The sequence below is a fragment of the Prunus mume genome, linkage group LG8 (assembly GCF_029339155.1).
Source record: "Prunus mume cultivar Tortuosa linkage group LG8, ASM2933915v1, whole genome shotgun sequence".
Classification (NCBI taxonomy): domain Eukaryota; kingdom Viridiplantae; phylum Streptophyta; class Magnoliopsida; order Rosales; family Rosaceae; genus Prunus; species Prunus mume.
In genome coordinates this window covers 4,209,507-4,232,121 of record NC_142705.1, presented here as the reverse complement: position 1 = coordinate 4,232,121, position 22,615 = coordinate 4,209,507, and the positions used below count along the sequence as shown (strand labels likewise).

Sequence of the window (22,615 nt, the reverse complement as noted above, 5' to 3'; positions counted from 1 at the left end):
GTGATGGGTACGTGTAGTGTTTGTTTGGGCCTCACTGGGCTCCTTACCCAAACCTCAGTGAACGACATGCCGTTTGAAATTTTACATATGCTCTGTCTGTCTCTACTAACTGCAACTGGTTTTCCCTTTCTTCTTCGACGGCTTGGCTGATTGAAATAGTTCGTCTGGCTGCCGAGAAAATTCGGGGGGAAAAAAAAAAACGAAAACCCAATAATAAGAAAACCCTAGATTACGTATCCTCTTGTAGAGAAACTGCAAAAATACCCATTTGTAGCTGAGCAAGAAATTCTGGTGGAAATGACGAGCTATGTATGGAGGAAATATGCAGACTATATATACACAAAGTGGGAAAGAATGATTCTTTGGACCATGGTTGAGCCTTACAGCAGACCCAAATCGTTTACACCCTTGGTCACTATCTATGTAGCCGCTTTCTACACTGGGGTCGTTGGCTCTGCTATCACTGAGCAGCTATACAAGGTAATTACTTTGCTGTGTCTTCTATTTTTGTGATTTTATTTTATTAATATTATTGTTAATTTTCTTGGTTACTTTAGTGGGTCTAGACCAAAAATTTGTTTGTGGGTTTTAGTTCTGGTGTTGTAGTTCAGAAGAAGAGAAAGTTGGATTCTTTTCTTTTTTTTCAACATCAAATGGTGCACAAAATAGACGTTTTGAATGTTCAAAACCTGTTTGATTGAGATCTGTCAAGTTGCTTATATCTCTAATGTTAGTGAGAACATGTCCTAAACTAGTGTTATAAGAAATAGAGTAAATCCTGCACCGAAGTTCGGTTTCTTCTTAAATCTTTTTGTTGGACTGAAATCTGTTGTAAACTTTTTGGGTTTGTTTGATTGATGTATAGTTTAGGAGAGGCCATTTGATAATGCTTATGGCATTGTTTCTCCAGCTTCAAGGTATATATTGTATGAGTTCATATGAGAGGAGTGTCACTTTGTCAGACCTGTCAACAGGTTTGGAGCTGGAAGGAGCAGCATTGATGCCTAATTTCCTACACACTTTATTGATTAGGTCTATAGGTCTAGTTCACTTCACCGTCAGTAATTTATGGTTGTTGCCATATGCCTTTTAGTCTCAGAGCTGCAATCTAAAGAGAAACTAATTTGCTCTGATCTTTGAAAATATTCACAGAGAATAGAGGAACAGGGCTGGGAAGATGCCCTATTTTTCAGTTCTGGCCTCAATAGGAGAATTCTTGTGGTTGTCAACAACCTACCATTAGATTTTTCTTTCATTTGTTTATTTTCCTTTTGTATCTATTCAGTGATTGGCAAAGAATTCGGTCTCATTTCGGCTTTCTGTCAGATTACATCATTTGTGTCACAAAGTGTTGGTGCCAACTCTTAATGTGCCTGCCAGTGGCCCTTAGCTAATCTGGACTTGTCACTTGCTCGCTTATATATGATGATCTCCATTCTTATCCAAGCTCACTTCATTCTTTTTTAGGAAAGTGGTTAAGTTTATATATCTTTTTGAGATTAAGGTATCGGTGAATTGGTTTAACTGGATATACATGTCTACTTATTTATCCAAAGTTCAATGGTGATAAATCTAGTCATACCAAATTTTGAAGACCTAAATAATATCTGCACCTTTGAAATTGTGCAGGAGAAATACTGGGAGGATCATCCAGGCCAGGCAGTGCCTCTTATGAAGCCAAAGTTTTATGGAGGGCCGTGGAGGGTACAGCAAGGAGAGGTCCCAGCCAGTCAGTGACTGCCCTAGAAGAGTTGCAGAAATTGTTTCAAGAGTTTCTACCATTCTATGCGTTGTTTTGGTTGATGAATGTCAAAGGTTTATTGTGCCAAGAAGAATTTGCTATTCCATGAAGAAAAAAAAATGTAGAAAAATCCTTCATACATAATAAGAGAACTTGTCAAACGTCTCTTTGTATGGAACTAATGGCACCGTCCAATTTCACTTTTTATTTTTTTATTTTCTGTATAAACTACTTGTATGATTTTGTACATCTTTTGGTAGTAAAATATTTGAAGTCAAACAACTTAAACATTAACCCAACACGTAGCTGATATGTGATCAGTGATCTAACTAACTCTAAAATTAGAAATCCAAGCTGCACAGATTCTGCACTCTTTCTCTGCCACAGACCTCCATGCCATTTCTTCTTCATTCCATCTCTGCCTGCCACCGGACGATGACAACTTACGGGACTATTCCGACAGAACCCCCTCCTTCCTTGAACCTGCATTTTGTTGCACGTGCAAAAGAACAGATTGAGTCGGGGCTTGGCAAACGTAGACCATGGCTGGAGATGATTCAGCTGCAAGATCTCACACTTCCCACCACCTTCAACCAATCAATCCAAAGAATCAAGTCCAACGTGGTGTTCTTTCGTATGAACTATGCCATAATCATATTGTTCATTCTCTTCCTAAGCCTACTATGGCATCCCATTTCATTGATTGTCTTCATCATCACGATGGTTGCATGGTTGTTTCTGTATTTCCTGCATGACCAACCCTTGATGGTTCTAGGCTACCGGATCGATGAACGATTGGTGACGATTTCTCTATTTTTGGTCACAATCGTCGCACTTTTTCTTACCAGTGCGAAATATCTTATCATTGTAGGACTTCTCCATTGGCCTTGGGGTTGTGTTGGTTCATGGAGCTTTAAGGGAGCCTGAGGATGTCTTCATTGTGGATGAAGAAGGGGGGCCTGGTCCTGGATCAGGTGGTGCACGTGCTTTGAAAGTGCCTCTGAAAAATGCTGCCTCTTCTTCTTATTCTTTGCCCCAATAGTGATTTTATCATCCTGTGAATTTCTGTTTCTTCACTATCAATTCCCTGGAATCATTAAAAGTAAGGGCTTCTTTTTACCTCATATTTTTGTTTGTAGAATTGTACTTTCTTTCCTTTTCTTTTAATTGATTTTTATAAAAAGGTACCACTTGTAACTGTTTGCACTATTTCTTTCCAATTTTGCAAACGTGTACAGGACTCAAATTTATAAATTCATATGTAAATGGTGTCATGCAATTGGACCTGAAACTGCAAAGATGCAATAGACAATTTCAGGTTTCAGGTTCTTCCTCTATGGGAATTGATGAAAACAGAGTGCTTCAGTATGTTCAAGCAGCTCCAACTTTTTCTTCGACATTGTCAATTGGTTAACCAAAAAAGGGGACTGATGGGTAGATAAGGATGCAACTTTTGCTTCCAAAGTTAGTGCACGAGAAGGACAAGAAGATAGGAACATGATGTACACACGTGGACTGGTTTTGTCAAAGTTGCTTTTGGACTCTGTTTCATTATCTTGAAGTATTCAATTACATGTAAATGCTCCAGCTTCATTGTGTAACCTAGAAGGCTAGAACTACATGTTAGATAATATATTGAAATTTTCAACCAAATTGCAAGCTCCTTTATATCTTCGTGATGATACCGATATGAGACATGGCCCTTGCAGGGTCAGATAAGAGAACTGTATGCTCAGATTGCAGCATCTTTTCATATTTTGGTAAACTAAATTTGTTCTTGGCATCTCAACTTGATTGGCTCTGGAATGAGACAGGCATACAGCATGAGATTCCAAACTGTAATGAAGGTTTTGTTATCTCTTTGTTAGCTAAACTTCTAGGTCATAGTAAAAGTAATGGTTATGGTAATGGATTGAAGTTTTCTATGTTACAGCTTGGAAGCTCCACTTTTCAGGTTTCTGTCACTTTCAGTGCAAAGGTTGGGTCCCTAGCTTGAATTTGTCTTTCTAGACTCTGGTTTTCTTTACAAGACTCATTATTTACAATGTAAAGCAACCCAGATCTTGCCATATCTTGTCTGCTCATTTTGATCCAACTACTCAACTACCTCAGATGAAATTGCCGAAATGTTAGAACCTTCGAATGCCCGTTAAGAAGAGCCTTATACCCTCTAGATGAGCAAAACAACAGAAATGCCAACTTGTAACTGGCATCAAATCAAAACAGAGCAATTTAGTAACTTTGATGTGATACTTCCTCCTACACACCAGATATAACCAACCCTACCCATCTTATTTCACCTAAAATCCAAAGCAGCTCCTAGAGGTTTATAGAAAGGCGAAAGTGTCTTAAAGATGTGGTGCACTGGAAATCCACCTCAGTAGATACTCCACAGGCCTATCAATTTGCAAGTATGAGTGGACCAATTCAATTTAGTACTGCTACTCTATCTACACCATCCACGAGCTTAGGGGAATCATTCTTCTTTTGTTTGGCTGACTGTGCTAACAAAAGCACTTTCGAAAAAAGCTTGGCTCTTGGCAGCCACCATATGGCAGCATCTACAAGGTCATGACAGCAACGTACAGGAACGAAAAGGGTCAAAAAGAGCGAATTTCATAACGCAAAGTACTCAACTGAGCAATCTGCTATAACTGGAAAATACAATCCCACAAGGAAAACAAACCATGAAATATGAATCCACACGTTTGTTATAAATAAAAACACCGAGAATTCATTGGAGGAGAATGTATGATTAACTCTAATTGTTTAGATAAGTTCATTTTTTTGTGTTCCAATCTTTGATTGACAACAAATCACAAATTGAGAAGAGAGGAAAACAAAGCCAGAACAGAGAATCCAAACGGGAAAAAGAGAAAAAGCCCAAAAGATTCATATACTTTGTGACAAACTTACAACAAAGTCGATCCATTACAATTTGCATGGCATCATGCAGCCAAGGACATTATTTCTTATTGGTTTATGTACAGTCCAAACCAGTACACAGAAATCTGTGATTAAAAATAAATTAGAAACTCAAACATTACAATTGATCATCATCATCATCACCATCACCATCACCATCACCATCCTTCATTCATTTCATTGATTCATAATTCATCCAATAGCAACAACACTTGATCACAATCAGATTACTCATCACATTCATGGTCATCAAGATCAAGACTTTTTACAGGCATTCAAACCCGAAGCGCAGTGAAAAACCCGAAACTCAAGCTTGGGGGAAATGGCCTGCAAGAGCAGCCTTGCTGTGTGCTCTTGTTTAACCAAAACTCCATCTTTTTCCACCAAAACCGCACCTACAATTTTCTCATACCCAGCACCCCCACCAACAATGTAAGCCACCAGAGCCGATTGAACCGGGCCCATGCTCGGATTATAAGCTGCGGACTCCATGTACGACCCTTTGTACACATTCCCATCACAGTCCAAAATAGCCACACCAGACGGGCACCCACTGTACGGAGCATAAGACTTGTTCGCGGCCTCTAAAGCCGCGACTTTTAACTCCGCATTCAGTTTAAAATTGTTGGTTAAAATCTCGGTTTCGCCCAAAAACGACAGCCCGTTGTGGTGGTGCTCTAAAAGCAACGGCACGTCTCCTCCGAGAAGGTCTTCGGGTCCGAACCGGTGGGGGAGCAAATGGAGAAGCGGGTCAAACCGGTTTAACCCGGAATTGTCATCTCCGGACTCGGCCGAGGTGATTAGAATCTTGATATCCGGGGCTCCGCGGATTTCTTGGAGGAACTGACGGCAATGGCCGCAGGGAGCCGCCGAAACGGCGACGTATTCGAGTTTGGACTCGTTGTGGATTGAGAGGTTGGTGACGAGGAACTGCTCGGCGTGGACGGAGTAGTGGAGCGGGAGACCCGGGAACTCGAGGTTGCCGCCGAAGAAGATCCGACCCGAAGACCCGTATCCGATGGCTCCGACGTGGAATTTGGAGATGGGCGGGCGGGCGAGGGCCTGGGCGGGTTTGACTAAGGAGGGGAGGAGCTGGAGGACGGTGAGGTTGGATCGCTTGGCCATTGTTTCGGCCTCGGATGCTTCAATTACGAATCTGGGTCGGTCCATTTTTGGAGGAGAGAGAGGTGTCGGGTCGACCCGCTTGAGGAGTTTTTGTTGGGTTGGGATCAGAGAGAGGGGCGATCCTAGAAAGGAGGAGGAAGAGAATGAGGGAGGGAAATGGGAGTCGTATAAATAGAGGTTTTGAAGTGGATGTCTTTGCTACGTATTTTAGACAGAACATTTAATAAATTAAAAACGTGTAGAAACTTTTATTAAATATTTTTTGACAAAATAATTTTCTAAATTATATAAAAGGTGTTTCGAACTCGATTGCAAAAATACGGACACACTATGTTAAATGAGTGGCCTAACTCACTTTACATTCATAATATTAGAACGTGTCACAACTCATTTCCTCGTTTATAAAAAGAAAAGAAGACAAAAATCAGACTCAAAGAAGATATTGTAATTTGTAAATTTGGATTATAGGTGGGTCAAAAGTTTATGTATCACAAACTATAATTAGATCTATGTATCCATCAATTGCTGTTCTAAGTATATTTAAATATTAGAAGCGATATATGACCTTTTGCCTTTTGCCTTTTTCTTTTCCTTTTGCATGTATTATTGCATTGCTTAAGTCAGCTTCCTGCATGGGGTGAATTCCAACCAAATATTTTAAATTTTTCATTGTGGTTAAGCAAGAGAATTCAAATATGGAATTCATAAGATAATATAAGATATGGTATATGATTTGAAACATATTTGTGATATACATGAAGGGAAACAGATTTTCATAGGATGAAAATTAAAAAGAGAAGAGAGAAAACTAGCTACCGTGAATTCAACATATTATATACATGCAAAATAATGATTTATGTTATTAGATCGTCAATTTCAATTACACAATCATAAAATATTCACCTTATTAATTATTCACATCGATAATTTAACAATATAACATTTTTTTTTAAAGTAAGTAATATATATCAAGCCAACTCCTTAGGTTGGCCTTTGTCCTTTTTTGATTATATGTAATGATGCTCTCACAACCATGCCCTTTTCAAATGGAATAGTAGGTGGTGCTTTTCTGGTGCAGGCTCAGAGGCCACTTGCTGTACCTTTGACATAATTCATGAATATATGATGGAGAATTTCTCCTCCCACATGCAATCATGCATCTCATCTATAAAATATATATTTATTTGGATCATATGATTTTCTTCCAACTGATTTAATTTAACATTGGATTCACACTTATCCTCTTGGAATTTTCTGTGTAATTTCTGCAAGCTAGCTAGCAAGCAATTGTTTATCTATTCTGGCATTGACCTTAAATATATTGCTTAGTTACTACTCTGTCTAGTCAGAGGTACTATTTTCTGCTGTCACTAATTTTGGAACTTCCTTGTCCTCAACGATCCTTCATGTCCCCTTCCTCACCTTGCCTACCACAATCCATCTACAACAACACCACATTTTGTCATCTTGCAATTTGCGGTAGATCTAAGTTTTTGAGCTTACACATCTGTACTTGTTTATAGACTTTAAATTCACCTTTCTTTCCAATAGGGACACCAGCACCTTTCGAAATGGGGCTAATTCTATCTTTTTCAAGTAAAAACTTTGAGAGGTCTGCCTAGACTCTGGACTGTTCCATCAGTTAACCAAAAGAAAAAATTACAATAAATGGAAGAATAGACTGCAAATTACTATCTGAAAAATGGGAAAACCCACAAGCAAAGCAAGGAGCTGCCAGAAAAGCCAAATGTAGATTGAGAGAGAAGAGTATCTGCAACATTAGGAGGAGCCAAAGGAAGGTATGAACTTTGCAAGCTCAGAAACCTGAAAGTACCAAATTAACTTGAACTTACACCAGATAAAAGATAAAAAGATCTTTCACTACATACAACTCAATCTAATAACCTCCACTTTCATAACATACATCTTTAAAGCTCCCAAATGCTCTACAAACTAATTTCAGTACATATATGCTGCATATGCAAATTCAACTCACTACTCTGATATGTTTCTTTTTTCAATATAATTTGTATGAAATTGGTAAAAATTTTCAGAACACAAGTTATCCACTTTCCCTATGTGTAGCATGTGTTCAATTAGCAGTCCAAAAAAGCAACACTATCATTTGATAGGCCACGTAAACTGTAAGTCCACCACAGATGTGGCAAGATGTGATCCAATATTTCCAGATAATCTAGAAAGAATGGTTTTTTTTTTTCCCTCGGTATCATCTTCATTTTTGTCAAACGGTAGTTCGAGCCGTCCCTCCCTTTTATGTGTCACTGAAACTATTAAAAATGCCCCAATGCATTGGCCTCAGACTCTCTCCTAGACTGCCAACTTTGGCGGGTATATGTCCTTCTTCTTCATCATCTCATTCGGGTCCTAGCGCTGTTGGGTCTGTTCCCATTCTAGCAAAAGCACTAAACAAGTGGAAAACTGGAGGCAGAGCGCCTCGCCGTTTGGTGTTGGGCCTGGGGGTCTCCTTTTGGGCTCAATTGATGAACATGTCTGGTGCTGTTGGTGGCAAGTCTTTCACGGCCTCTGCAAGGCTCAAGAGCGGTCCTTCTTTTGAAGAGGTACGATTTCAGTATATTCTTGGAGCTAAATTCTTGTTCTTTGCTTAGTTTATTGATTTGGTTTCTGGGTTTTCTCCAATTTTGGATTTTGATTTTGTAGAGGTGCTGTGTTGAATCTAAGGTTTTGACATTTATAGGCAAATTCACATTCTTATGTGGGATTCTTCAAGGGTTATGGATAATCGAGTAATTTGTCTAGCTTGTACGCTGAAACAGTAAAAGCCTTAAAGTACCGGGCTTTGGTTGAATTGGTTCACAAACCCTGTTCTGCAAACAAACAGAGCTATTAGATTGTTGCTGGGCCACTTCTGTATCTAAAAATATTATGAATTCTTCAAATTTAATCTATTGCTTGATGTGCTTGATGTTGTGAATTTTTGGAATTCTGTTTGGTTTGCCTAATCTCCTTATGTTTTGTGTCAAATTAAAGATATTGAAGAATGTGGAATGGCCGGAGCAGTTTCCCTTCAAGGAGGAGGATTTCAAGCGCTTTGATGAGTAAGACATCTAAACTTTTGTTTTGGCATTTTGGTGTTCCAATGCTGAAACTTTCAGCCGAAGATTGGGTTACGTTTAACAAGTTCTGAAAACTAGAAATTGATTTCATCAGGTCATCAGATCAATTGTTTTATGAGGCTCCACGCTTTGTGACACATATTGATGATCCAGCCATTGCGGCGCTGACCAAGTACTATTCGAAGGTGTTTCCTCCTAGCAACAGTCCAGGAGTGTGCATCCTGGATATGTGTAGCAGTTGGGTGAGATCTTTTAAGTTCTGGTTTGAACCTTGTTCCACTTGCAAATTTTGTAATTTTTACTTTAGGAGTAATAATCCTGTTTTTGATATTGTGTCTAGGTCAGTCACTTCCCACCGGGATACAAGCAAGAGCAAATAGTTGGGATGGGCATGAATGAAGAAGAGCTCAAGCGGAATCCAGTACTTCTTTTTTAGTTACTCATGTTTAGAATCTAAACATATTGACATAACCTGTTTTTCTTACTTGCAATGCCAATTGCATCATAGCCTTGATTATGAATTTTCTTACAGGATTCACGTTTCTGTTGAGTGGGTTTAAACCAAAACTAAGTCCCTTAAAGTAAATTCCTTATGCATTTTAAACTGTCCTGTCTTGAGGAGAGAGTCTAATTAGTCCCTTTTCTGATGATATTTTCTGCAAGCAGTCATTGTAACCAAAAGCTCACAGGGACATATAACATGTAATTTCTTAAACCAAGGATGCATTAATATGTAAATAATAGGTTTCTTTGAAATTGCATAAGTATGGTGAAGCTTGTATGTCTTCTTTTCATTAGCTATAGTAATTGTTGACTAATCATGTATATAATCATTGTATTGATGATATGAATATACCCTCATTGATTCAACTTTGTAGGTTTTGACAAAGTATGTTGTGCAAGACTTGAATGTGAACCCTAAACTTCCCTTTGAAGACAATTCCTTTGATGTGATTACTAATGTGGTATGTGCATCTCTTTCCATCTCTTAAATTTCTGTAAGTTCCATGATGCTTTTGGGGCTCAAAATACCTGGTTATGTTTACATCATTCATTTCCAGTTTCTAAGCACTTCATTTTGAAAGGTACAATGTTTTATACTGCTCTCAGAACTAGATGAATTTCAAATTGCAGGTTAGTGTTGATTATATAACAAAGCCTCTAGATGTTTTCAAGGAAATGAGCCGGATTCTTAAGCCTGGTGGACTTGCTATAATGAGGTGATAACCGATCACACTGTCTGCTTTCAGTCAAATATGTGCCTTCTCAGGTTTAGCTACAAATTTGAAATCCAAAGCATAAAATAATGTGTCATATGTATGGATACATCTTATACCTCATTCTGCACAGAAAACTAAGAGTGGTTACACAGAGAGAGAGAGAGGCTTTAGTTGTTTTTCTTAATCTTTCAGGTCTCTCCTCAACCATTTCTAACTTAATGAAAATGTCTAAACAGCTTTTCCAACCGTTGTTTCTGGACTAAAGCAATCTCAATATGGACATCAACTGGTGATGCTGATCATGGTTTGATCGTCGGATCCTACTTCCACTACGCCGGAGGATTTGAACCACCTCAGGTATACCCTATATTATTTGTGCTGTCCACATTACTTTCTTTTGAATACAATCAAACCATGTACTATTAGGCGTGGAGACGTAAACTGTAAGTTTATAAACTAGTGTGCTACTGTCTGCAGGGGGTGGATATATCTCCCAACCCTGGACGCTCAGATCCCATGTACATTGTATACTCTAGAAAATTATCTACGGTATAGATACATGACGCGACGAATTTCGATGGCCTAATCTCAAGAGAAACTGTTACCAATAATTCCAAATTCATAGCAAGTGAACTTAGCAAGTTTTGCCTCTTCTTTTTCTGCCTGTAATGTTCACTCCAATGTGCATGCCACCATTATATGTTCTTGATCTTCTAAATTGGTAATATCTCTGGAAAAAGGAAAAAGCAGAGCTCGAAATTCTCTTCTTGGACAATAGTTTCTAACTATATAATTTTGATCACCTTGTTCCTTGCAAAGTTGGTCTCGCTAGTCGGCGAAGTCGGTGCACATTTTAGGAGGTAGGCATTAAAAAGAGCGCGCGTGAGGGTTGGCTGCAATGCTGCCAAATTGCCCATATTAAAAAATAAAAGAGGTCTGTCCAAGAAGCCAAGGACCACTGAAACAGAAGCATCTTAAACCAGTAAAAAGAAGCTGATAATTGAGATTCTATTCTCATCAGTATTTGAATACTCAATTTACTAGAATTTCACTGCCTGTCAATTGTCTCCATCCACAGAATCTAGATAGAAAAAAGAAGAGAGGAATATGTACAACACTAACACTATTGACATAGACACATTCATTCATCCAAGTATGTGAAAAAGGAAGACAAACAAAAACCAGTGAAGTAAAAATTGGGTTGTGTTTGGAAACAAGGCAAGCTCAAGCCCATCCCTGTTTGTAGCGGCGGAAGAGTTCTTCTGTTTGTGCATTCTTGAAGGCACTGCAGGCAATAAGATAGACCCAAATGAGCACCACCACTGCCACTATAAGGATCACATTTGCCCTTCTCCACTCTTTCCTCAGGTTCCCCAATAGGCCAGCCCTGCAAGAATTGCAGTTGTAGCACAGCAGATTTTGGTCATTGTTCCATAACAAGCAGTCCTGATCAGCTCCCGGGTTTACTGGGTTTATCCACAATGTTGGGTTCACATAGTTGTAGCCACACAGTGTTGGAGGTTTACAACATCCTGACTGTAAAACAGTAGAAGAAAAAAAAATTACATAAAAAAACCCAACAACAAAAATGTATGTTAAAATAATATGGAACAGAAAGGAAAAACACCATTAAATTTTGTCAATATGTGCGCTAAAAGCTGGCAGCAACACCAAGATGTTCTTTTTAATCTTCAATGATTCAATCAACAGAAAGTTAGAAACTGTGACCCCAGTTATGTTATTTTGGTTTACTTTAATTTGGTCTAACATCCATGATTTCTTATAATAATTAAGAAGATAGGCACTTGTGGATATTGGCACAAATTCTTCAACCTTCACAATAGGAGCAACCAATTGTTATCAAGTAGAGCAATTGAGATGCCCCCACACATCATGAGGTTGTGTCTCTTATTAATCTAATTCTAATGCATTATCAAAAATCATGCTGAGTCAAGCCAACTCATTCAAGGTCCATGTTGAAAGGTTGATAGGGGGCATGTAGTGTGGGTTGCATATAAACACCATTGGTGGGTCCCACTGTAGTCTACTGTATGTAAGTTTCAGTAAATTTCTGATTACAACATCAAGTGATCTAGTTCTGTCATATTCGAGTAACTTCAGTCACCACTTTAACTTCACCATGCAATTGTCATAAGTTAACAATCATAATGTGGCATTTGGGAAAGTAAGGATTGAGGAATCAAAGAACAGTAAGTGTTACTTTTCTGCTAAAACAGACACCAGTAAATCAACTCCTTTTTGTCAAATGGATAAAAGGGTATCTTTATTTTTCATGAAAACTGAAATTCAACCAATAATTACAGTTAAAAAAACCATCTTTCTCAAAAATTGAACAAAAAGAAACCTTTTTAGTAACAGAGGAGAGAAATTAAGAGAGAAACTTGCCTGAAGAGGAGAGATGTGAGCCATGAAGAACTGATCAGCAGAGATGTACTGCTGGTTAAGCTTAGGACAAGTATCAGAATCAGCCAAACAAGTCCTTATCTTCTGCCAATTCCCAGAGTCCGTGACATAGTCCCTAAGCCACTTGGAAAACCCATCAAGCCTATACTCTCGATAGGCCCTACCAGGCACAGAATAGCTTCCATCAGGCCTTGTAACAGTGAAAGCGAAGATGAGCAGCACAAGGATCAGGATGATGAGGGCTGCCATGCAGAAGAGGTAGAGAGCCAAGAGACCCTGTTTGTTAAAACAGGCACCAATAAAGCCAGCAAGAGAGACAAGCAACATGAGAGCACCAAGAACAAAGACTGGCCAGCGAAAAGAGTGGATGCACTCGTTGTCTGGCTTTGAGGCAAGCCATATGCCTGCAGCCATGATTGGGATGGCGCAGAGGAGGGCTATGAAATTGAGAATTGCAGTTATTTTGTTGCTCACTCCCATGGTGGAATAATTTTTGGGGAGTGGGAGGGTGTGAGAGAGAGTGAGAGATGGGATGTGATTGTGTTTTGGGATAGCAGGTGGGGGAAGGGGTTTTGTGTTTGCTTTGTTAGTTTTTGCTCTGTTTTGGTGTGAATTGTGATTATATATGCTTTGGGATTTTGTGTGCAATTAGGGCTTTGATCTTATTGGCTAAGGTAGATCAGATGTTCTCTTACATCCCAGAAGATACGTCTTGTTCACTCTTATGGAATGCTCTTAGCAAAGTTGTCAAAGAGCAGTGTAACAAATAGTCTCATTATGTCAATATCATCTCAATATGTTGATATCATTCCATTAGTCCGATAGTAAACAATCAAAATAATTTTGATAGTCCTGATCTCTTGGACTACAGGAGTTCAAGAGATTTGTGATCACTCACCGTTGGATGTAAATTTAATGGTTCACTCACTTTTGCATTCCTTTTAAGAAATTTTTTTAAACCGTTAGATCAATATCCAACAAGAGGTGACCACAAATCTTTTGAAACCCTCTGGTCTAGGAGATCAGGACTAATAATTTTGATTTGATGTAAATAAAGTATTTTTATTAGGCATAGTTTCATTTTTTTACTGTATTGTTAAAAGTATTATAAGATGTGTAACGGAGAGCTAGAATGGTCAACCTGCAAAACTTATCTGTAACCGACGATTATGTCTACATCATCACGGCACGTGGTGATATGCAAATTTTTCTTCTTTTTAATTATTACTAGTTTTTTCAACTTCTACTCCATCTCCATGTAGCAAAAGTACAAGAGAAACTTTCCTTTTAGAAGAGATTAATTTTTTTGTCAATGCTAATGACAGTAACTTAAAATTCACGCGAATTGACACACCCTCTGAAGCTTTGATCTCCGTATCAAAATTTATGAAGTTTACGACTTTACTACATGCCGTTGAAATTACCCGAAACAAAAAGTGAATGAAACCGCGTTTCTCAGAAGCGATTATACCAAGAGCCACAAGCGAAGGCGCATTTACCGCGATTATCAACACGCCGCCAACCGCACTCAACAAAACAGCGCAAGCCACCACGTGGCTTGGATTTGATTGGTCCTTGGAAATATCCCATCCCAACTCACGAGAAATTTCCAAAAGGCCGTGTTTGGCAACAAGTACAAACAAAAACTGATACTCCAGTCAACTGTTAGTTAAAAACGAACATTTAACTTTCCCGCGTCTTCTTAGACTCTCAAAACCCCAGAACGCTGAAACCTCCAAAACCCAACAGCAGAGCAAGCGAAAATGGAGCAATGGGTCCCGCTCTTCGACATCTTCTTGACCTCCCCAACTCCCGAATCCGAAGCTTCTACATGGTTAAACCAATCTTTCAGTGCCTCATCGTCAACCTCGACCCCGATTACCACAGGCTCTTTCCTCTCGTTGCTAATGAAGCCTTTGGATTCGATTGTCGTCGATGAGTCTTCTTCATCATCTTCGGCTTGGCCTCCGTGTACAAATAGGTGAAGGGTTGAAAACCAATTGCTCTTTTGATAATTTTCATGGGTTTTGGCGACTGATAGTGAGTTTTGATGAACAGGGTGATGTTGATACAGACTCTACCGAACATGGTTCAGTCGCGGGTTCTGTCATTTCTTGGTTTTGAACGTCAAAGGTTTTCAGGCAGGGATTTGGCTAAGCTGGCCAGGACCGTTTTGAGTGGAAGTCAGGAGCTTGACTTTTGGGTACAGAGGGCTGCACGCAATCTGCTCGATGTAGTGTCTGAGTCAAGTTACGAGTGGATTTCTTGCTTGAGTTTGGATTCTGGGGAGGATGAGTTTGAGTCCTTGCCGGGTTGGCTTAAGGATTCCGCTGCTTCCAGTGACTTGGTTCTACCATGGCTTCCTATATCGCCAGAAGAATTGGATTGGAGGACAGTGAATGGTAATTATGAAAATATCTATGGCTCATTGAGTCAAGTTGGAGAGGGTGAAGATGAGGATATGAATGATGTTCTGGAGGAAATGAATATTGATAATCCAGAAAGTGTTCATCTTGAACCTGAAATTAAAAAAAGGGCAGTAAGTTTGAAAGCTCGGGTTGTGGATTTTCAATCAACTTCTGAAACTGTAGGATTAGCGAAAGAAATTCGTGAACTTTGCTTAGAAAAAGGAGGAGATTCTTTCACGGTTTTGGGTCTGATTGAACCTTGGTTAGCTGATGATGAGACTGCTTCAATTCTATTATCTCATCTAACAAGTGGAAATGAAGAAGAGCTTACTTGGCCAAGCCAGGTTCTGTGCTCGATCATCCTTCCCAAGTTGTTGGCTCTTGAGGAACCAGCTTCTCGTGTGCTAGTGACTGCAACAGTAGAGTACTGCAAGCTTCATCAAAGGGCCAGTGAGTATGCACTCTTATTTCCACTAATTCTTCGACGGGATGGCATCAACAACCCCATACATGATGTGATCACGAGGATCATCAAGGAAAGCTTGCACCCAGCTCATGTTGCTTCTTTCTGTCAGAAGCTGCTGTGTGGAGAAAAAGATGAGAGGAAAGTCATTTGTCTTCCTTGCCATCAATATCTGATAACTGATAAAATGGTATGGACAGAATCATTTTTTAACCTGCTCCAAAGCATTTTGAATCATAATGTTCATTTATCACAGAATTCAGTTGACCAAATTATTTACCAGGTTCAGCAATTGGCTGAAAGATTTTCCAACTCTCTGAAATTTGGGAACTTTTTGTTATGTTTTGTCACCAAATGTTCTCCATTCTTGAAGCATCACAAGCTTATATTGACTAGAGTAGTTGAGCATAACAAAACGTTCTTAGCCAAATCTATATTAGGTAAATTGGCTGGCTTGTAGCTTTGATTAATTGTAATTCTTTGGATGAGTTTTTGTGCTGTGAGCCTGTTTCTATGAATGTACATTTTGAATACCATCTAGATCTTATATCAAAAGCTATTTTTCACGTGAATGAGCTAGTTTGTGGGAAAGTTCTACTGAAATTTTAGTCTTAGAGCAAGCCATTTTAAACTATTGATCTTCATTCACTAGCATTATCTAAGCTACTGGTTTTTCTGTTTATATTGAATTATAGTTATGTTTTAAACCATTTAGGTATTCAAGTAATGTTCAGAAAGCAATTATGCTACTGTAGTGGTTGTGTTTGACCTGCTTGGTTATTCTTCTCTTTTCCGTCATAATAACCTTTGTTCCTTTTACTCATAAAACATGAATACGAAGAACTATAGGAAATTTACTCTGAGCAGGCCCAAAGGATATCCCATAAATCAGTTTGGATGAATTGTTTCATTATGTAGGCCACCTACTGTGAGTAATATGTTGGGCGCTGTAGATGTGTATCCTATAAGCCAGTGTCGAGAATTAATTCGATACTATGATCTAGCTGGGATAAAAAGCTATATGGTAACAAGGTTATTTTTGTCCTCATTTGTAAAATAGTTTATTGATATCATAAATGAAATTATCAATATCTATATACAACACTGATGGTATATCCCTCAACAAGTCTTAATCATATTAACGAAAGAGAATCGATAAAAACATATATTGCCTCATCTTGAAAGCATAAGAGATACCATTATTTCTATTAAGAACTCCCCAAACAAACAGAAAAATAGAAGCAAAGAAGAGAGAGAAAGAAATACATTATCCAGTTGCCAAGCCTCTCCTTTTTTTTCTCTTTTTTTTTTCCTCTCTCTCTGATTGGTCTTTTATGTAGATGACATAACATCAAATAAGGAAAAAAAAAACCCATGAGTGGGGACGCAAAATTTATTTAATTTCCACTTTTAGGAAAGGAACCTGTTATGCAATTTGTTTCATGGACTCAAATCTGCGGCCCTTGTCAGAAAACTTTGTGGTAGCATAAAACTTCAGGTAATCTTGAAAGCGGACATGATTGGGGTATAAGAGTCTGGGAGCTGGTGAGATAATTGCATCACCAGCAGGATTATAGAAGGTAGCAATGGACAGTCGACTTCCATTTTTGTCCGCCATGACACGATGCAAAACACTTTTGTACCTTCCATTACTCAACACTTCCACTTGGTCACCTATGTTCACAAAGATTCTGTTGTTCTTGGATGGTGGAATTGCAACCCATTCTCCATCTTTGAAGAATTCGAGACCTGGAACTTGGTCATCTTGGAGCAAGAGTATGATCCCACCAGCATCAGTGTGCTCTCGAAGTCCTCTAACAAGTTCTGGCTGAGGACATTGAGGGTACTTTGCAACTTTTGTCCCCACAGAAGGACCCTTGCCAGCACAGAATGCATCCTTTATATAACCCTTCTTCAAACCAAGATTCTCGCACATGAGCTCAGAAAGTTTCTCTGCCATCTTAATCAGCTGAGGAATGTACTCATTCATTGTTATGCTGCACATATGATTTGAAGTGTCATTTTACAGTGCATAAGTTATGATTTCTTCCAATCCTATGGTTAAGTGACTTACCGAAGATCGTCTGAGAGGTTTGGAATATCTTCAATATTAGATGTGGGGCGATGCCAAATGAAAAAGGAGCTTTCCCAGTCTTTTTCAGAGGTAATATCTTGCTCTAAGCTTTTAGCCATCTCTGACTTATAAAAGCTCTCTTTCAAATTTTCCTCATAGTATTTATTTATCAATTGCTTCACTTTCTCCATCAGCTGTTTATCAATTCCATGGTTCTCAACCTGCAAATGTTAAGCAATATATTTGTCAAAACGATGTGAAATTGATGTCCATTTAGTTATGAAAATAGAAAAAGGAAAGGAAAAACAGAATTTTCTTTACTTGAAAGAATCCCCATTTCTCACAAGCTTGGTGCAGAAGATCCATCGTTTTGCTCCTTTCTTCCCCATTGAGCTCACCAAAGTCTATCACAGGGATTCCCATCTCTTTCATTTTCTCTAATCCTGATGTAGAAGATAGGTTATACAATGGAGTATATATAGGCCCAGAAAATATCATAATTACCAATATTATAATTACATAGATAGAGGGTAGTTAGATTACAAGATGTGGCAGTTACAGATTAACCTCGTTGAAAGGAGACTTGCTTGGATGCCTTGAAAAGAGCAAAATTTCCAGTCCAAGTTCAACTGTCAAAAACCCCATGTGAATATTTTTTTTCTATAGTCTATTCTGACCAACAAGTCAATCAAGATCTTTCTCGTAAACAAAGTCTTGTTTCTTTCATTCATTTTTGCAAGCAAAAAACTTTCCCTGATTAAGTTAAATTATCTCTCTTGTAACCCCATGTGTCCATATGGTTTCTGTCAAGTGGGCTTTATTATATGCATATTTTTGTAGGGCATTACTCTGGTCAGTTGTTTTTGCATTGTAATTCTTCGTTTAAGCAAAACTAGGGGCAGTTTGACCCTGAATGAATTTCCATTCAAACAGGGAAAGAAAAACTGGGGATTGAGAAACTCTGACAGTGGGCGCTTTTGTCTGAAAGTTGTTGCCGGTAGGTATCAGGCAATTAGATACTTCCAAGTCAAGCCCACAACTGAACCATAATCACTATTAAGAAACGGTTTAGTTAGTAACCCTTGTGTTTATGCAGCATGTCATGTGTTTTGTTTAATAAGGATCTAATTTGAACTTAATTTGAGAACTTATATATCTGCCCCTTGATCAGATATGGACAGCTAGGATGTATATCGACTGTTCGTATCTCATTTAATATGCAAAACCCTGAAGTTAAATTCTCATCAATTAAATTGCCTATTATAAAATTGTTATAGGCTATCTCTTGCAGATGTGAAGTAGCAAATTGTTTGCATGTTCAGCAGCACATGTTGAGTTCCAATCCTTGGCTTGCAGTAACAGTTAATTGTTGTGATACATCAGAACAGCTTGATGAATATCCTAAGTTAAATGTGCTATTACATTGTATCGCGCCCACAGATTTCATTTGCCAAATTTCGTGAAGTATTTTCCTTTGTAAGCTTGTCATTTTGGAGATTTGTTTATCCTTGTAAATGTTTTATGTCCATATTTTGTGTGGTATCTACAGACAACATATTAAATTTAATCCTCTGAGTTGTGTTGTGCCTTAAAATATTTCAAAGATCATTCCCAAGAATGCATCAAAGGGCGGCCCATGCTTGAAGGTACGGGAAACGAAGCAGATACAAGTAGCTTGGTTGAAGGGGTTAGACAGCAACTGTGTGAGAGCAAGTGGAGGTTAAAAATAAAAGAAATTGTTTTGTACGAAGGAATTTTTTGACATATTGCATTATGATTTAAGAAAACAAAACAAAATATCTATATTAAGAAAAACCTGCCAGTAACATTGGCCCAAAATCGATACGATCAAATAACATTGACCATTTAATCCAATTATTTAAATAAAAAAAATGCAAAAATACTGCTAGACATTGAAAGTCAAGTTCCATGGCAATCCAAAAAGTTTTGGGAACCTTTATTTTCTAATGTCCGTGTTTATTATCATTCACGTTACTCCAAGTTGTTGACCCAAAAAAAATCGTTACTCCAAGTTTTAATTTCTTTGAAGACTGTCTAATACTTAGACTAGTTGAGAGATTGACTTAGTTTTTCTTGCTCTAGCATATCTAAAAGTCAGAAGACACCTCAAAACCATCAACTTTTACTTTGCTTTGTTGGTTTCTGACCTTACAAGTCACTTGGCTCTCAATTGTTTGAGGGAGAATTTACATTGGTGCAAGATGTCAAGATTTACAAGTTATATCGTAACAGAGAAGAACAATCTTCCATTCTGATGGTAAAGATTGACCAAATGATAAGTAAATTCTTGCTTACTTCATTTAATAACTTGCCCATAGTATTTGAAGGGAAGGAAATTAAATGTCTATCAGAATACACGAGGAGAAACACTTAATTCAGGAGAACCGTAGCTCATACTTTTAAATGACGATTTTCCATATTTAGCGGCGTTTTACGAGCTTTAGTGACGAAATTTTAGTCTTTAATTGAGTATACCGTCTTTAGCGACGTTTTATTCTGTTGCTAACCGTCGTTAAACGTTGATAAAAAGGTTTTTAGAAGCGGTCTGAAAAACCGCCGCTAAAAGTTGAAAAAAATATTGAACCATCCCTTCCGACCCTTTGGGCAGTGTTTTGTTCATTCAGCAACGCAATTTTAGAATCTCCGCATGTTTGGAAAAAAAATCCATTTCTCATATGGTCCATATTTATATATATTTGTCAAAATTTGCGCAAATTGAAGTCTTCTTTTTGGTGTTTTACTCTGATGAAAAGATTGTGCATACTAAATGAAATCACTGAGGGATAGTATTCTCGGATCAAAAAGAGAGTCCAATAACCAAAGGGTCTCGTACGGACTTGTAGATGTACTCGTTTCGAGCAGATTTCCACCTCAGAAAATAGCAATAAAACAAGCAGCCAAAGTGCTGAAATAAAAAAAATAAAGGCATCAACATATCACAAACGCAGACTAATGCCAAGGTTAAAAATCACAATGGGCATACGAACGAGCATTAGAAGGCACCAGAACACCAGGTGAAATAGAACTCCAAAAGCTATCAAATAACATACGAAGCACAACAAAATACACTGAATTTGATATCATGCCAAATACAACCAACCAGAATGAAGTAACCGATACACACCAACAAGCATGAGATGGGAAACTCAGACGCAGATTGTTATGAAGGTCCGAAATGAAAACGATCCACGTATAACAGCTCATTTTCATAATATGACTCGAGCAAAACGCAGTAAGAAAAGCCTCAAGATGTAAAGGATTCAACATCCCCAGAACTTAAATTTATCCAAGAACTTAGATTTATGCTTTCCTTGCTGCAATGCTAGTGTTTGTGTTATTTGAAGATACTATTTCAGTTCTTTTTTCCTTTTTTGTTGACAGCATTTATGCTGACACAGTGATGCCAAATACTTCACCTCCAACTAGTCAAGGAAAGAAACCATATAAAAACAGAGCCCAGAGGTCAATCTGAAAACTATCCTAGGGAATAACTTCTTGGTTATATCAAACATTTTGAAACTTCATTATCATTAATTAAATTGAAAAGGGTGACCCAATCTTGAAATTGTGAACTTTAAAGAAGCAGAATCAGGGAGCTCTCTAAAACTAAATTCAAGGAAGGTAGCTTATTGTGAAGAACTGATACTTCTAAAACTAGTTTTTAGTTGTTCACATACCACATTCCACTTCCTAAATATTTCAGTTCAAGAACATGGGGTGGCATCGCAGTGGAAAAGTTGGTCAAACTCTCCCCTCCCCCCAAAGTGCACCCGGTTTCGATTCAAGTAGTTGAAAATCTTGTGGCAACCCAATATAAATTAATACTCCCCCCTCCTCCTCCCTAGTGAATGGCCAAAAAAAATAAAATCATGTTCTAATTAATTTATGACCTTACTTTCTTCTTCTATCCTTGTATTGGACAAAACACAGGTAAAATTACATGAACTTTTCATCTAATTAGCCATTTATTTGCTGCTTATCTAAATATCCTTTCCAGAAAAAAACCGAAGGGTTCTACTTTTCTGTTTTCCTGCAAAACATCATCCCTAAATTACAGACACCAATCAACATCACTATGCTTTGTTGGGTAATTACCCTAATAGCAGTGAGATATATGAACAGTTTTCTGAACCTCCAATTTAATATTCAAAATTCAACATCATTGAATTAAATTCCAAAAAATTTATCAATCGGATTGAAGTTTGAACCAAACCCAGCAATTAGCGACTGCACAATCGGAGCCCCACAAACTATTGAAGATTAATTTTACAAAATATGATGAATTAGAATTACCTTAGAACTTAACAAGGCTGTTCTGTTCCCATGCGACTAACGAAATTCGAGGCCACAGCATCCCAACACCATTCAGCGTTGTAGACGACGATTCAGAGCCCCCGTTCCCAACGGTCGTAGTTCTACAAGGTTACTACAACACCAGAAGACGTCGTCGTTTTCCTCGAGTTCTGGAGAGGAAAATAACAGAGGACAAGAAATTGGGTCTTCTTGTGGTTCAAATGTTCACTTAATGAGCCCATTTTTCTCTTTGGGCTTTGCACAATATCCCGAATGCAGTGGCCCAAAGGAGCTTCACTTTCATTGGACTTTCTTGTGTGTGTGAGCCTCTACTTTCTTTTTTCTTAATTTTATTTTTATTAAGGAAATATGTGCCTCTACTTAAGCTGAGCAATCCCTATTATCCATTTGTTTGTTCTTCTTCATGAGAAAATAGAGGACATCAAAATAATTGCAATTTTGCTAATAAACTTTTTTGAGCTGTTATTGTTTTTGCAAAACAATAATTTTCATTGAAAACTAGGTAAAAATTCAGAGTACATACACAAAAAACACAACCTTAAATGGAGGTTCATGCAATACAGAAACTCTAAAAGACATAAATAGATAGGCACAAACATTACAAGACTGTGAGAATAAAATATACAGCTTGAAACCCAACTCACTTGGAGTTATAAATAAGGAGGGCCCATACCCTAGCAACAATAGTGCTTCAAGAAGATCAAAGCAAAGAAAAAATTTCTCAATCGGACATTTCAGGACAAGAAACATTTCAAAATAAAGGGCACTAAGACATTCCAAAAAAACATCACAGTATCCCCAAACA

General features: G+C 38.1%; 6 protein-coding genes, 1 long non-coding RNA gene and 1 pseudogene across 11 annotated transcripts; 4 read left to right on the top strand and 4 right to left on the bottom strand.

Moving 5' to 3' along the window:
• Positions 1–102: 102 nt before the first annotated feature.
• Positions 103–2,035, top strand: EMB2752 (embryo defective 2752). Its single transcript, XM_008244188.3, has 2 exons — positions 103–480; positions 1,630–2,035. Exons 1-2 carry the CDS (start codon positions 298–300, stop codon positions 1,735–1,737), a joined length of 291 nt encoding a protein of 96 aa, XP_008242410.1. The 5' UTR covers positions 103–297; the 3' UTR covers positions 1,738–2,035.
• A 99-nt stretch (positions 2,036–2,134) lies between these two features.
• LOC148914540 (PRA1 family protein F2 pseudogene) lies at positions 2,135–3,394 on the top strand (annotated as a pseudogene). Its single transcript, XR_016122961.1, has 2 exons — positions 2,135–2,843; positions 2,980–3,394. The product of XR_016122961.1 is annotated as a PRA1 family protein F2 pseudogene (transcript).
• Positions 3,395–4,608: 1,214 nt separating this feature from the next.
• Positions 4,609–5,941, bottom strand: LOC103340745 (cytidine deaminase 1). The gene has a single exon (XM_008244189.2). It carries the CDS (start codon positions 5,834–5,836, stop codon positions 4,922–4,924), a length of 915 nt encoding a protein of 304 aa, XP_008242411.2. The 5' UTR covers positions 5,837–5,941; the 3' UTR covers positions 4,609–4,921.
• A 1,512-nt stretch (positions 5,942–7,453) lies between these two features.
• Positions 7,454–10,878, top strand: LOC103340850 (S-adenosyl-L-methionine-dependent methyltransferases superfamily protein). Of its 2 annotated transcripts, XM_016796397.2 has the most exons (9): positions 7,454–7,590; positions 8,112–8,370; positions 8,801–8,868; positions 8,981–9,128; positions 9,227–9,307; positions 9,765–9,851; positions 10,021–10,106; positions 10,343–10,463; positions 10,584–10,878. In XM_016796397.2, exons 2-9 carry the CDS (start codon positions 8,293–8,295, stop codon positions 10,659–10,661), a joined length of 747 nt encoding a protein of 248 aa, XP_016651883.2. In that variant the 5' UTR covers positions 7,454–7,590; positions 8,112–8,292; the 3' UTR covers positions 10,662–10,878. The 2 variants fall into 2 exon arrangements, with proteins under 2 accessions (XP_016651883.2, XP_088898846.1); XM_089042720.1 differs by lacking the exon at positions 7,454–7,590 and having other exon boundaries at positions 7,835–8,370.
• Positions 10,879–11,127: 249 nt separating this feature from the next.
• TET2 (tetraspanin2) lies at positions 11,128–13,305 on the bottom strand. Its single transcript, XM_089042721.1, has 2 exons — positions 12,509–13,305; positions 11,128–11,638 (listed from the first exon to the last, which is right to left on the bottom strand). The coding sequence occupies exons 1-2, from the start codon at positions 13,008–13,010 to the stop codon at positions 11,331–11,333; spliced, it is 810 nt and encodes a 269-aa protein (XP_088898847.1). The 5' UTR covers positions 13,011–13,305; the 3' UTR covers positions 11,128–11,330.
• Positions 13,306–14,057: 752 nt separating this feature from the next.
• Positions 14,058–19,042, top strand: LOC103340747 (fanconi anemia group E protein FANCE protein). Of its 3 annotated transcripts, none has more exons than XM_089042416.1 (3): positions 14,058–14,511; positions 14,589–15,591; positions 18,753–19,042. In XM_089042416.1, the coding sequence occupies exons 1-3, from the start codon at positions 14,294–14,296 to the stop codon at positions 18,936–18,938; spliced, it is 1,407 nt and encodes a 468-aa protein (XP_088898542.1). In that variant the 5' UTR covers positions 14,058–14,293; the 3' UTR covers positions 18,939–19,042. The 3 variants fall into 3 exon arrangements, with proteins under 3 accessions (XP_088898542.1, XP_088898543.1, XP_008242413.2); XM_089042417.1 differs by having other exon boundaries at positions 14,074–14,511; positions 18,767–19,042; XM_008244191.2 differs by lacking the exon at positions 18,753–19,042 and having other exon boundaries at positions 14,074–14,511; positions 14,589–15,980.
• LOC103340748 (ACC oxidase 1) lies at positions 16,580–18,119 on the bottom strand. The gene is made up of 4 exons (XM_008244192.2): positions 18,019–18,119; positions 17,797–17,918; positions 17,476–17,696; positions 16,580–17,398 (listed from the first exon to the last, which is right to left on the bottom strand). The coding sequence occupies exons 2-4, from the start codon at positions 17,905–17,907 to the stop codon at positions 16,828–16,830; spliced, it is 903 nt and encodes a 300-aa protein (XP_008242414.1). The 5' UTR covers positions 17,908–17,918; positions 18,019–18,119; the 3' UTR covers positions 16,580–16,827.
• A 1,218-nt stretch (positions 19,043–20,260) lies between the features above and the next one.
• LOC107881724 (uncharacterized) lies at positions 20,261–22,123 on the bottom strand. Its single transcript, XR_001678322.2, has 2 exons — positions 21,790–22,123; positions 20,261–20,401 (listed from the first exon to the last, which is right to left on the bottom strand). It is a non-coding gene; the product is annotated as an uncharacterized LOC107881724 (long non-coding RNA).
• Positions 22,124–22,615: the final 492 nt, after the last annotated feature.

What these genes read in the sequence shown, in the direction of transcription:
- EMB2752 (XM_008244188.3), top strand. Translation starts at nt 298, where the DNA reads ATGACGAGCTATGTATGGAGGAAATATGCAGACTATATATACACAAAG. An exon ending in TCACTGAGCAGCTATACAAG is followed by an intron (nt 481 to 1,629) that starts GTAATTACTTTG and finishes GAAATTGTGCAG; the next exon opens with GAGAAATACTGGGAGGATCA.
- LOC103340745 (XM_008244189.2), bottom strand. Translation starts at nt 5,836, where the DNA reads ATGGACCGACCCAGATTCGTAATTGAAGCATCCGAGGCCGAAACAATG.
- LOC103340850 (XM_089042720.1), top strand. Translation starts at nt 8,089, where the DNA reads ATGCCCCAATGCATTGGCCTCAGACTCTCTCCTAGACTGCCAACTTTG. An exon ending in GCGGTCCTTCTTTTGAAGAG is followed by an intron (nt 8,371 to 8,800) that starts GTACGATTTCAG and finishes GTCAAATTAAAG; the next exon opens with ATATTGAAGAATGTGGAATG. An exon ending in AAGAGCTCAAGCGGAATCCA is followed by an intron (nt 9,308 to 9,764) that starts GTACTTCTTTTT and finishes TCAACTTTGTAG; the next exon opens with GTTTTGACAAAGTATGTTGT.
- TET2 (XM_089042721.1), bottom strand. Translation starts at nt 13,010, where the DNA reads ATGGGAGTGAGCAACAAAATAACTGCAATTCTCAATTTCATAGCCCTC. An exon ending in CATCTCTCCTCTTCAGGCAA is followed by an intron (nt 11,639 to 12,508) that starts GTTTCTCTCTTA and finishes TTTTACAGTCAG; the next exon opens with GATGTTGTAAACCTCCAACA.
- LOC103340747 (XM_008244191.2), top strand. Translation starts at nt 14,294, where the DNA reads ATGGAGCAATGGGTCCCGCTCTTCGACATCTTCTTGACCTCCCCAACT. An exon ending in TGGCCTCCGTGTACAAATAG is followed by an intron (nt 14,512 to 14,588) that starts GTGAAGGGTTGA and finishes TTTGATGAACAG; the next exon opens with GGTGATGTTGATACAGACTC.
- LOC103340748 (XM_008244192.2), bottom strand. Translation starts at nt 17,907, where the DNA reads ATGAAAGAGATGGGAATCCCTGTGATAGACTTTGGTGAGCTCAATGGG. An exon ending in AGAAATGGGGATTCTTTCAA is followed by an intron (nt 17,697 to 17,796) that starts GTAAAGAAAATT and finishes TAACATTTGCAG; the next exon opens with GTTGAGAACCATGGAATTGA. An exon ending in AACCTCTCAGACGATCTTCG is followed by an intron (nt 17,399 to 17,475) that starts GTAAGTCACTTA and finishes TCATATGTGCAG; the next exon opens with CATAACAATGAATGAGTACA.